Genomic DNA, 13,468 nt, shown 5'->3' with positions numbered 1-13,468 from the left:
GACTGGCAGGCGGCCAGGGTTTTTAATTAGCTCCTGCCCCGAGATGAGGCTGTTGTCGCTCCGCTGTTGGCAGCACGGGGCCTGCGATGAGAGCGGGGCGTGTGGACGGCCTCCTTCTGCCTCTGCGTGGCCTCCCGGCTCCGGAGCCCTCCTTCCGGAAGGCTCCCGCCCCCCCCCACCCCCGCATTCTCGACCACTGAAGTTTTTCGCAGCGCGAGCTTTCTGAAACCGCCTTCTGATCCTAGCGTGTCCCGCTTGCAGCCCTCGGACGTTTTCCACCACCCACCCTCTGCTCGCAGCCCGGCACAGCCGCCCTGATCCATCCCAGGCAGGTTTGCGTCTCTGACCACGCTCACCATCGTTTCATTTCTCGAGACCTTCAGGCCCCGGCACCTGCTGCTGCCTCTGCCTCTCCTTCCTCTCTTCCAAACTAAGAGGACTAAAAAAAAAAAAAAATCTTTGGCTGCACTGGGATTTTGTTGCCGCGCCTGGGCTTTCTCTAACTGCGGAGAACAGGCTCTAGGTTCAAGGGTGCGCGCAGCACGTGAGATCTTCCCGCGTCCCCTGCACTGGCAGGTGGATTCTCAACCCCTGAACCACCAGGGAAGCCCCATCCTTCAGGTTTTTAACAGCCCTTTCTGCCGGGCGAGGCGCTTGTTTTCCTCTCGTGAGCCAGAGGCTGTCTCTGTTGGTCAGAGCAGGAACCACGCTTGGGAAAACTGCTGGTTCATTGTCCATCTCTCCACTGGGTCCTAAGCTCCGGAAGGCAGGGATGGGGCCCCCGTGTCCACACTGCCTGGTTCAGCAGAGGTGCCTGGCAAGTGTGCGTTATTGGCCAAGGGCCACCTAAGCGACACCCACATAGCAAGCACTTACTTTCTCATCGGCTCCCTGAATCCGTGCAACATTCTATCAAAGGAGGGTGATTGCTGAAGAAACCAAGGTCCGGGGGGGCGAAGGCAGAGCCCGTGAGGGACAGAGGGGACTGGACACCTGGTCTGGCTGGTGCTCACTCGGCAGCCCTCCTCAGTAATCGGCCCTGTAGCCAGGGACCCTGTCTCCCTGCTGGCCCCGTGCCCTGCAGCACCCACCTCCCCAGAACCACCCAGGGCGGGGTGCTTCGACGGAATCTTTATTGTTTCCAGTATCCCTGGGCAGGTGAGTGACTTGATGTAGGTCTTGAAGGTGTTTGGGTTTCCCAGTTGGCACTAGTGGTAAAAAAAACAAAACAAAAGAATGCCTGCCAATGCAAGAGACATAAGAGACACAGGTTTGATCCCTGGGTCTGGAAGATCCTCTGGAGGAGAGCATGGCAACCCACTCGAGTATTCTTTCCTGGAAAATCCTATGGACAGAGGAGCCTGGGGGGCTGCAGTCCGTAGGGTTGCAAAGAGTCAGACACAACCTAAGTGACTTAGCATGCATGCACACGTTGCAGGTATTTGCCACGCTTCTCAGGAGAAGGTGGGTGGAAGACTCTGAGTGATCAATTTCCGAGTGGCCTCATGGGTGTCTGGCATCCTTTCCTCTGTAGGGTCTAGTGGGGTCTGGGGAGAAGGGGAGCTGCTGGTCCCCGGCCTGACAACCCTGAATCCTTTCCCCCAGAGACAGATGCCAGCTCTGTGGAAGCACACTGCCAAGAAGTGCCCAGGCCCCAGTGCCACCAGCAGCCCGGGGCAGCCTCCATCGGAATCCATCTACACGGTGAGTCCTCCACCCCCTGAGGCCTGACTCGGGGACTGGTTCCCTGGCTCAGTCAGAATTCCAGCTGTGTGACTTCTCTGTGAAGTCTGAGCTTCCACTTCCTCATCTGTGAACTGGGGACCAGTATTCCCACCCTGTGGGATTTCTGTGAAAATGAACTGGGGTTACAGGTCGGTGGCCCTGGCCCCTGGCAGACACGTAGATGGGAGGTGCCGCTGGGGTCCCCTCCATGGCATGCCCCTCCACTTCTGGAATGAGGGGGCGGCAAAGGCACAGTGGTGAGGAATGAAGAAATTTCCTCCATCTGACCAAATGACAGTGACCAGCTCACCAACTCCTTCCTGTTTTTATTGCACAAACAACATTGGAGCAATAAGAAGAACCACAAGAGGAAAAGGTCGGGCAGTGTCCCACACCCTAAATACAGCCAGGAGTTTCAATTCTTCACTATCCCCTTCCACACCACACACACACACACACATTCTTCACTATCCCCTTCCGCACCACACACACACACACACACACACTTATGCACGCGCATTGTTTTATGTCCTTACAGCCAAGCAGAGGCATAGCCTGTTTGTTGCCCAGCAGGGCCTGCCCACCTGGTCAACACGTGGCCACTCTGCCTAGGGGCTGGGATGCCGACAGACATTCCTTTTCGGTTGCATCTATTTTAGCTGAATGAGGAACATATGCTCATTGTTGAGAAAGTGAAGAATAAAGGCTACCCAACGTCAGCTGCCGGCTCGACTATACGGGACCTTCAGGTCCTGCCAGGTGCGGGTCTTGGCTCCACACCTGGGAGGTATACAGCCATGCCGGGGGTCCTGCAGGGTCCCCAGGGCGTGTTCTAGGACTCTGCCTATACGAGCTTCAGCTGTCCCTGTCCCCACCACCCTGACCTGTACATGAAACGTGGGTCTTTCCTCAATGTCCAAAAATCCCCACACAGAGGGTGTTCAGAATATGACCCTGATTATCAAGGATGAAGTAGATGGGGATGAGGTGAAGACAGGGTTCCTTCAGGGCAGCACCGATGACCCCAAAGGGGACACAACGCTGCCAGCTCTCCTGGGGCCTTTGCCCCCACTCCCACTCCAGGGAATTTCCAATAGCTACTGCTTCCCACATGGCCCCAGACTTCCCCACACTCTTTTCTCCCAGCAACTCATCATGGTATTTTCCCTAGGAGGAATTCTGATGTCAGCTGTTAAATAAAAACATTTCTCTCTCTCCATACACATGCACACACACACACACGATCTTTCTCTATATATCAAATAGAAGAAAATAACCATCATCCTAAACCTATCTTCTTCCAGGATAAATACTAGTAACATTGACTTCTATACCTTCCAGTCTTTTCTGTAAACACATAGACAGACCCATACACACACTCACACACACTTTTTTTTTGAAGAAAATTGGAGTAGTACCGCTATTTTTGTTCATGTTACAATATCTCATGAACATCTTTTTCACGTGAATAAATATCCTTCTCCAAGGTTATTTTTACTGGCAGAGACTCACTTTTGCATGGAGCATCTTTCTTGCCTGCGTTTAGACTTCTTTGAGACTCAGCCTAACTTTGCTGGAGTGTGGGGAAGAGTTACGAAGGCCCTTCCAGGTTGCTGGGTGGTTCAAGAGGCTTTAAGGCTGGAAAGGAGCTGGGAAGAGAGGCCACAGACTCTACTAGCCCTTGAGACCTGTCCCTAGTAGCCAGGGTTGGACCTGGGCAGGTAAGAATGGCATGAACGAGCGTGATGATGATGTCAGGGGTTGTGTTGAATACTTACTTCATGCCTGGTGCTGTGGTACACCTGTTATCTCATTAACACTCACAGTGGGGCTTTAGGGTATGCGCGTTGTCCCCATTTTATTTTCTAATTGTCTATTGCTGGTAAGTTGAGATATGATTGATTATTTTTTATATGATTGATTTTTGTATGTTGACTATATAAAGGGTAACCTTGATGAACTCACTGATTCTAATCCTTTCTCTGTAAATTCCTTTGTATTTTTAATGGACCCAGCCGTGTCGTCTATGAATTTCATTTCTCTCTTTTTGACCCTCAGTCCTTGTATTTCTTATCTCCTCATCTCGCTGTGCTGCCCCGACAGTGAGGTGAACGGGAGTGGTGGCGTGGACAGGGAGAGACCTTCCTGTGCGGCCCCGACAGTGAGGTGAATGGGAGCGGTGGCGTGGACGGGGAGAGACCTTCCTGTGCGGCCCCTCTCTGCTGCCTTTCTCCCTCTCGTTGCATTTATTTATCTGGCTGCACGGGGTCTTGGTTGTGGCACTCGAACTCGAAGTTGCAGCAGGTGGAACCTAGTTCCCTGACTAGGGATTGAACTCAACCCCCAGGATTGGGAGTGCGGAGTCTTCGCCGCTGGATCCAGGGAAGTCCCTCTCCTCTATTTTCTTTGGATACTTTGATCACTGATTTTCAATCTTCCTTCATACCTAATTGATGCACTTAAAGCTATGAACTTTCCTTTAAAAGTGGCTTTAGCTGCATCCCACAAATTTTGATATGCCATATTTTCGTTATTGTTTAGTTTAAATTTCCCACTGAGATTTCCTTCTTCCCCCATGAGTTATTTAGAAATGCTTTTCTTGATTTTCAAATGTTTAATTATTTTCTAGTTTTGTTGTTTTTTGTTTCTTACTAATTCTATTGTGATCAGAAAATACCTTCTGTATGATTCCAATCCTTTGAGGTCTTTAGAGATCTGCTTTAGGTCAGCTTACATTTCAAATGCATTTGAAAAGAGCTTGCATTGTGCATGGCTGAGTGAGTTCTGTGTGTGTTAGAGAGGTCAAGCTTATTGATTGTGTTGTTAAAGTATGCCATACCCTTATTGGCTTTTTGTCTATTAGATGTTAAGTGAATCAAGTTAAAATCTGCCCATATGATTGTAGATTGCATATTTCTCCTTCTAATTATGTCAATTTTTGCTTTTTCTCATGTAGAAAAATGGTCATGATATATTGTGACAAAAAAAAAAAAAAAGGTTATCCTACTCCAATTTGTGTGTGTGTGTGTGTGTGAAAACTGACCGATTAAGGAGCATGGATTTGGATTGAGCCAGAGAGACTGGGGTGCTCATGAGTTCTGTGACTTAAACTTTCTGAGTCTTGGTTCCATAATCTGTGACATAGGGCTGATGTACAGTTTTCCATTTACAGTTTGCAAACATGTTACGATTTCTTCCATCTTCAGTTTCTCATTTTGAGCCCACAGCCCCCTCCAGTGACCCTGCCCTTTCTCCAGGACTCCTTTGAACAGGTGTCAAAATTCTGTCTTCGGTTTCTCTTTCCTTTCTGATCCACTTAGGCTTTCTGCCCACCCGTTCTCTCTGCCCGCCAAAGCCTTCCTTCTCAAGGTCGCTGCTCACCTCTGCACAGTCTACAGAAGCTTCAGCAAGGCCCCTGGAGCCCGGTCAGAGGGGCCCGGGGGTCTCCCAGGGCGGGAGAGACAGGGATGGCATCCCGCCGGGCTCAGCGATTGGCTGGCGGCAGCCCAACGGGGCGTGGCCTCTGTGCGCACAGAGTGCTGGGTCTCAGAGCCCAGCAGCCAGGGCCCTGGGTCGGTGCTGATGATCCCGGGAGCTGGAGGTCTGCGGATCACGTTCTCACGACCGTATAGTGAGGTGGATTTCTGCCCCAGGGTGGGCACTGAAGCCCTGACTCTTCTCTGAGAGCTCTACCCGCAGCCCCTCCCCCTGGGGCACTCACTTGCTCCGGACACGCTGGTCTCCTTGCTGTTCTGCAGACATGCCAGGCTTGCCCCCGATCCAGTCTGTGGTGGGGCCTTGGTGTTGGCTGTGTGTGCCGCTCCCCCGCTCCGGGGTTCTGTCTGGAGCTGTCATGCCCCCTCCCTCGCTCCCATCTCCTTGCTCAGGGGGCATCTTTGCAGGGAGGCCTTACTGACATCCTCACCTGCCACCCCAACCCCCCCACCTGCCCCCGTCGTGACCCAGCCCCCTTCCCTTCCTTCTCCAGGTCTCTCCGTGGCCCTTACGGCCACTGTTTGCTTTCTGACTGTGGTCTGTCTGGGACCCCAGAGCCCGGCACATAGCAGCACTCAGCAGTCAGCTGAGTGGAGGCTGGCTTTTAGCTCCCGGGTGCCTGGGGTTCCCTGGGGGCTCCGTACTGGGCAGATGGGCGCTCCATGGCGAATGTGGGATGTCAGCGTTGTAGTTTCACACGTCCCAGGAGCATCTGGATGCCTCCCCTCAGCTCTGCTCCGGCTTCCGCCTGGCCCAGCGCCCTCATTCTCGCGCTCAGCCTCCAGCCCTCCTGCTCCTCCTGGCAGGAAGAGGGGCCTTTCCAGCACACCCCTGATGCCGTCGCTTCCCATCCAGAAACCTCCAGTGACTGCCCACTGCCAGCTCCTCAGCTGGCACGTGAGGCCTTCACTGGAGGCCTAGCCCAGCCCTGCCTTCCGGACTCCTGTTAGTGCCATGGGCCGTTCGCTTCAGACATGCCAGGATCCTGACCTAGAGCAGGAGTGCTCCGTCCCTCCTGAGTATCACTTCTTGCTGAACAGGGCTCCCAGATCTGCCCCCAGAGTGAAGTAAGTGAAAGTCGCTCAGTCATGTCCGACTCTTTACAACCCCATGGACTTTACAGTCCGTGGAATTCTCCAGGCCAGAATACCAGAGTGGGTAGCCTTTCCCTTCTCCACGGGGTTTTCCCAACCCAGGGATCCAACCCAAGTCTCCCACATTGCAGGCGGATTATTTACCAGCTGAGCCATAAGGGAAGCTCCCAGAGGGCATCAGGCAAATCTCAGGTGTCCATGAGACACAGCTCTTGTGTTTCCTTGGTGACAGGTGTGGGTATTACTGGGGGAGTCAATGTCCAGGACCCTCAGATTAGGTCTTGGCCCAGGGCCGCTGACTTCCGACCTCAGCCCACCTGGACAAAGGCCTTGGCGCTGACTTCACCCCTCTGCCAGGGCTGATGACCACTCAGCTCAGCACCACTGTCCATACAGGGTGGCAGGAGGCAAAGGGCTCGGGGGGTCTGGATCCCAGACAAGTGGCCCAGCCCAGCCCAGCCTCAGTCCAGAGTACAACACAGCCACATGGCACACCCCAGCATTGTCCAGGCCAGGCCCTAACAGCACAGCGTCAGCCCAGCCCAGCCCAGCAGCCAGTTGAGAGGCCTGGCCCTCTCCCCGTGGAGGGAGGCGGCCCCCATCACCCTCTCCCCGGAAGGTATCCTGCTGACAACGTTGCCTGCATTTCACAGCCTAGTGATGCAGGTCACAGCCGGCATGCAGATGCAGCCCAGCAGGTCAGGGCTTGTCAAAGGCTTCACTCAGCAGCTGCTAATTGGCAGCAGCTTCTGCAGCCCTGTCCTCAGCCCCACAGCTGCTCCCGCCCACAGCCTGACCACCACCAGGGTGGGTCAGAGGCCTGCGGGGCCCTGGGTCAGGATGGTCTTCTCTGGCTTGGAAATCACTTAGCCACGTGCCCAGGCTGGTGGGAACACACAGCACAGAGGGCAGGAGGAGCTGTGTGACCTGAGACAGCTCCGGGCGTCTCTGGGCTAATACGTGGTGGGTGGGCTGTGGGCACTGGACCTGAGGGAGAAGGGGACCCTCTGTAGGGCCCAAGATCTGGTCTTCTGCCAACATGTTGGCAAAGAGGCCCTTTTTCTTGCTTCTCTCTGTGACCAGGAACATCCAGCTTGGTGGGAGGGCAGCTGTCAGATCTTCAGAGATCCAGGACTGGGTGGATGGAGGGTGGGGGCCCGGGGCTGCTGGGGAGATCCACACCCCGTGTGTCAGACTTGCTGGTGGTGGCTGGTGCTTTGGGCAGGCGTGAGAGCCCCAGAGACCAGAGCAGGTCTCGGAAGATGCCGTTCACTGGAACTGGGGCTCCTCCCTGGGGCCTCCCTGCTCCCACAGGCAGGTCAGAAGCCCCTCTTCCAAGACCCTCCCTCTATCTGACTCGGAGGTCTCTAGGGCAGCCTTGCTATCCCTGTGTGTGATGCCCTTGAAGTGAGGGTCTCCCAAGTGCCAAATGGTCTATTACACAGGTTTTCATGCCCTGCTGCTTCAGAGCCTCCTCCCCGCCCTCTTTACCTCCCCTCCCTTCTCTTGCCTCAGAGTACCACCTGTCTCTCCAGCCTTCCTCAGCAACCCCTGCTTGCCTGTTGCCAGGGAAACCACCTCCTTGGCAACGAGCCGGCATCCATATGACATGTACACGTGGGAAGGAAAGGTTCCTGCCTCTTGCTTAGGCTGTTGGTGGCTCTGCTCCAACAACCCCCAAGGAGCGGCATCCACCCTGGTGCCCATCAGGGTCTGAGCGAGGGTCTAGGCTGTGACTGCACAGAGCAGGGGGAGGACCAGCCTCCCTTGACGATCATTCAATCATTATTAAGCATATATGACTCACTAGACCCTGTGCTGGGCCCTTTGTGCACAAAATCTCATTTAATCATCCACTGAGCCTGCAAGATGGACACAGTTATTCCCATTTTACAGATGAGGAAACTGAGGCACAGGAAGGCTCCCGGTTGGGCTGGCAGATGTCAGAGCTGAGAGTTGAGCCTAATCTTGTCTGATTTCAAATAAGAAGTCGTTTCTTTTTACTAATACCATCCTGAGGCCTCTGGTCAGGCTGTTCATAGCTGGATCAAGAGTCAGTGTGGCCCTAAGACACACACCCAGGTGATCAAGGAGCCCCCTCACCACAGCTCATTCAGCGTTGTTCTCCAAGGGTCCCAACCGCAGCCACGGTGACCTAGAGACAGACCAAGCCCCTCTGTGGGAGAGGAGTGTGATTCCAGTGTGAGCCTAGGTCCTCTGTGAGCACAGGCTGGGGGGAGGGGTCAAGGGAGACCTAAAGGGGTGGAGGGACTTTGGTCCAGGGAATGAGGGGGGATGTTCGCAGAGCTCCTGTTGGAGCCTTGGCCATGGGAGTCATGTCAGGGGACTGCTGGCTGCCAGGTGCCCAAGGCCCTAAGGACAGGCAGGTACAATGGGTGTGGGCCTGAGCCCTTCCTCTTGCCAGTGAGCTGGAGGCCTGGAGAGCCTGCCGGGCTGAGCACAGGCTCCACGAGAGGCTTGAGGTGGTGGGAGGTGGTGGCAGGGGGCACCCAGAGGAGCGGTACTGTACAAACAGGAGAGGGGTGAGATGGCCCCAAGACGGAGCAGTGGGTGCAAAGGTGCGGCCGTGTGACCGGGAGGAGTGACACTGGGCGCCCTGGGCGTCCCCTGACCCCCGGCTCTCCTGCAGGACCTACAGCGCCCCGCGTCCGAGGTCTACGACTGCATCCAGAGTGAAGCCGGCGGCCCGCCCACCTCCCAGGGCCTGCTCTCCCAGGTACCAGGGTCGGGGCAGTGAGCTTCGCTCCTCCTCTCCTTCCATTGTCCTGCCCCTCATCTGGGAAGTGCCCGCCATGTGCGGGGGGCGGGGGGGGCGGTGAGCCACCCGCTGCTGAAGCAGAGCCCTCCCCCAAGGCGGCTGACCTGGTGCTTAGGAGGCCTGGTGGGTTTACCCCCAACCCCGGCACCACCCCTTTCCAGCTCTGCCGCCCTGGCCAAGCGGCTAACCTCTGTGCCCACATCTGTAAACTGAGGACCCTGATAGCATTCACCTCCTAGACTTGCCATGAGGATCACAGATGGTACCGCGACCCAGTAGGCGCCGTGCAAGGGAGCAAGCGTCACCACCGCTGGGCACGGTAGAGTGTCTGCGCCGGTTGGTCAGGCAGGGGTGTGAGGCTTCTCGCTGTCCCCAGGCTGAAGGTGGCTGGGGACTGTGCTGACGGCAGCCAGGGCCGGCCTGGACAGGGCTTTATTATCTTCATGAAGGGGGCTGAGGCATATCCCTCGATCATGAGTCTCTCTTAAACCTCAGTCTGCTCATCTGTCAAGTGGGTGCGTGACACTTTCCTGCAAAACCAACTGCCCATGAATTCAAATGAGTTCCAAGTTAAGTAGTGTCTCTACCAGAGCTCTGGACACCATCAAGTGCAAGGGGCTCAAGGACCGTGGCTAGGCACCTTGGAAAAACCATCAGGAAGTGAGGGGGGCAGATGCTTGGGCCCCCTGGCATAGGCTAACTCTGTTGAAGCTCCTATTCTCAAAGCTCTTTCTATGGTCATCTCTGAACTAGGCTGTGACTGGAGGCAAGGCTTCCCCACCCTGGGACCCCAAGGTTGTCTGGGCCATCCCAGGGAGGGACCACTGTACGCCAGGCCCTGAGGTCCTGACCAGGACAACTAGGCCCTGTCCCCGTTCCCCAGCATTGTCGGTCTGCAGGAACAGGGTCATGGATTCTTACAGACGCACAGAAACATGTGTGAACGGTGGGCTCTGGGGAGGGACTAGCCCAGAGTTGAGGAGGGGGCTCTTGGCATGCTGAGCTGAGTTCTGTAGAGTGAGGAGGAGGTCGTCGGGGAACAGATAGGGTCCTGGGAGCACCCCAAGAGGAGGGGAGAGCATCTGGGGAGGCCCGTGGGGCTGGAGGACAGAAAGCAGGCATGGGGTGGGAGGATGGGAGAGGAGGCTGGTGAGGCGGGCGTGGGGACAGGAACAGGGCTCCCGGTCAAAGCTACTTAGAAAGCCGTCTATTTGTCTGCCTTTGCCCAAAGCTAAATTAGTGCAAATGTATCTTTCCCCTCCCTACTGTTCATTTCTTTCTTTCTTTTTTCCTTTCCAGGAGAAACAGCATAAATTTGAGGGTGATGGTGAATTTAACCTGGTCTATGAAAATCTCTAGGACGAGCTCCGCCTGCCCACAGGTCTTGCCCTGGATCAGAGGCCCGGGAACAGCCTCTCCCTCCAGGGAACTTGATCTGTATCGAAAGTGAGGCTCCAGGGTACCCCATCACCTCACCCCCACATTTAAGAGGTTGGCCCCCACGCCTGTTCCGCAGCCGAGTCATGCCCCTCAAGTGTGCCATGTCTCCAGGCTTTTGCCCAAGCTGTTCCCTCTGCAGGTGGGCACTCCTTCTGTCTCCAAGGGCTCTCTTGGACACCTCCCATCCCTCCAAGGGCTCTCTTGGCCCTCCTCACCCTCTAGGGACACATGGGCTCTCTTGTACCAGCCTAAGCCACCAGGAGGTTCCCGCAGGGACCAAGTACTGTGTGCCCATGTGTCGCAAAGTGGATGAATAAAAGAGCAACTATACAGAAGCCCCCACCCCTTGCCCCCTGCCCGGTTAGGCCAAAGACAAAGCAGCCATGCAAGGTGGAACCGGGGGGCCGATGCGGGAGGTATGGGGTGTGAGCAAGAGTGAACCCTGTGGAGGCTGGGCTGGGAGACTGAGCTGGAGGCCCCGGAGGTGGTCATCAGTCTGGAGGCCTGGGGCTGGGAGGGTCAGGGCACATGCAAGTGAGGAGGGAGATCTGAGCATCAGGGGGCAGGGGAGGAGGGAGTGCTGGCAAGACAGGGGCCGGACAGACTGACGCTCTCTGCCTCCCCCCGCGGGGACCCCAAGGTTGCTTACCCTTCAGCCTGCCCCCGACACTCAGTGTGCCAACTGCTGCCTCCCAACGCCCCCCTCCTCAAAGCTGCCCCATCCCCAGGGCCTCAGCGGTGCCTCCATCCACCCTGTAGCCCGGTTTCCCCGGAGCCCCTGTCCACCTGGCCTGTCCCCACCCCACCCTCCTCCTCCTCTTCATCTGCCTTAGGCTCCAGCCCTTTCCCCTGGGGATCAGGGCAGACCAGTCCCTTCCCAGCTTGCCCAGCTGCCTGAGGCCACCCCGTCCATCCTGGCCTAGCTGCATGGCTTGGTTCCCAGGGCTTTCCCTGGGGAGCACAGAGGGCTCCCTTTGTGCGGCAGAAGCTCAGGCCCGCGGCTCCTCAGTGTCTGATCCTGAGCCCTTTCTGCCGCCCGAGTGTGTTCCTGTGACCCCTCATTGCACCTTCAGCAGCGCCCGCGGCACCCCGTCTCACAGGAGGACCAGGGCTGAGGCCGTGGAGCATCGGGCTGCCAGGCTCTGTGCCCTGCTCCCCCCATCCCCTCCTAACCTCCCCTGCTTGCTCGTCCTCCGTCCTCACACCCAGGGTTGCCCCAGAGGTCCCTCAGGGGCCTGGGTGCCCAAACCCCAGCCTGCCTGTGAGGGTGGTTGTGGGCAACACCGTCCGCTCAGCAGGTCAGTACCTGCCCCAGCCCAGGCCCTGCAGGGAGAGAAGGGCTGGGGGAGCGGGGCCGGGGCCATAGACCGACGTCCAAAAGAAGCCCTAGCCCCTCTGCTAGGGCAGCAGGGGCCCCCAACCCTGGGCTCACAGGACCCCCCCTCCTGGACTCAAGGGACCCTCCTCCCAGGCTCATAGCGCCTCCCCGGGCTCACAGGACCCCCCTTCTGGGCTCACAGGACCCCCCCTGCCAGGCTCACAGGAACCTCATGGGCTCACAGAAAACCCTTGGGCTCACGGGACCACCTTCCTGGGCTCATGGGACCCCCTGGGTTCACAAGACACCCCCAGACTCATGGGACCTCCCTGGGCTCACAGGAACCCCGCCCCCAGGCTCATGGGACCGCCCCCAGGCTCATGGAACCCCCCCCCCAGGCTCAGGGGACCCCCCTGGGCTCACAGGAACTCACCCCTGGGCTCACAGGGCCTGCTGGGTTCACGGGCCCCACTGGGCTCACAGGACCGCCCCCCCCCCGGGCTCATGGGACCACCCTGGGCTCACAGGAACCCCCTGGGCTCATGGAACCTCCCCTGGGCTCACAGGGCCCGCTGGGTTCATGGGCCCCGCCGGGCTGACAAGACAGTCCACAGCCTCCCAGCTCGGTTCCAGGCCCAGCCTCTGAGCACAGCAATGAGAACTCTGAACTGGATTATGGGGCTGGGGTGGGGGTGGGGGACACAGAGGCCCCTGCCCCCCAGAAGGCGGTATAATGAACTGTTGAAGGGGGAAAACTGCCTCGAGCAAAGTTGCCCTCCAGTCTCCTGACTCCTACAGCCCGATGCAGAGGCCGGGGCTAGGGTCGGGGTGAGGCAGACACACTGCCCACGGGGCCACAGAGCCGCTCCGGGAAAAGCCAGAGCCAGCGAGGGCAGGAGGAGGCTGCCTGGCCAGGCCCCGGGGCGTCCGCAGCCCCTGGACCCCAGACCCTCAGGCTGGCAACCAGCCTTTTCCACATGGCCCCGGGGATAATGCGGGGAGCCAGGAGGGACGGTGACCCCCCACCCTGACCCAGGCCCCCGCAGTCCCCTGTCCACGAGGCAGCTGAAGGATCCTGGTGAGAGGTACGTGGGACCTTGACCCTCCTCGGACTCAAAACCTTCCACGGTCCCCACCTCACCTAGAACAAAATGTCAGCTCTTCCGGGTGGCCCGTGAGGCCCTCAGGGACTGACCTGTCACCCTTTTTTTTTTTTAATATTAATTTTTATTTCTTTATTTGGCTGCACAGGGCCTTAGTTGTGGCATGTGGGATCTAGTTCCCCAACCAGGGATCAAACCCAGGGCCCCAGCATTGAAAGATCAGAGTCTTAGCCACTGGACCACCAGGGGAGTCCCCCATCACCCTTCTTGTGGACACAGATGTTGTCAGTGGTAGCCGAGCTGGGTGCTCGCTGGGGTCTTCAGTGAGCGAGGAGAGAGGCAGGGAGGGGGAGGGGGCATGCTCAGAAGAGAATGTTCTGAGACCCCCTACTTGGGGCCAGGAAGACCAAGCCCCCCATCCTCCAGCCTCCAGGACTGAGCCTGGACTGCGGAGACAGGCTGGGCAGGGCTGAGGGGCAGCAGATGACTGCAGGGCGGGGGGTGCAGGTGGCCG

At 57.3% G+C, this 13,468-nt stretch overlaps 1 protein-coding gene across 1 annotated transcript in view; it reads left to right on the top strand.

Annotated features, from left to right (window-relative positions):
• The window catches only part of NFAM1 (NFAT activating protein with ITAM motif 1), a 35,364-nt gene extending 24,489 nt beyond the window's left edge, over window positions 1-10,875 (top strand). Inside the window, exons 4-6 of the mRNA XM_055395189.2 lie at window positions 1,606-1,704; window positions 8,965-9,051; window positions 10,393-10,875. Of these exons, the coding sequence (XP_055251164.1) occupies window positions 1,606-1,704; window positions 8,965-9,051; window positions 10,393-10,452 (246 nt within the window). The 3' untranslated portion in view covers window positions 10,453-10,875. The remainder of the gene's footprint in view (window positions 1-1,605; window positions 1,705-8,964; window positions 9,052-10,392) is intronic.
• The last annotated feature ends 2,593 nt before the right edge of the window (window positions 10,876-13,468 follow it).

This window comes from Moschus berezovskii, chromosome 6, assembly GCF_049115385.1.
Source record: "Moschus berezovskii isolate FMDL1 chromosome 6, NW_MosBer_1.0, whole genome shotgun sequence".
In the NCBI taxonomy this organism is placed as follows: Eukaryota; Metazoa; Chordata; class Mammalia; order Artiodactyla; family Moschidae; genus Moschus; species Moschus berezovskii.
The sequence above is the reverse complement of the archived record's forward strand: the minus strand, read 5'-3'. Positions and strand labels throughout refer to the sequence as shown.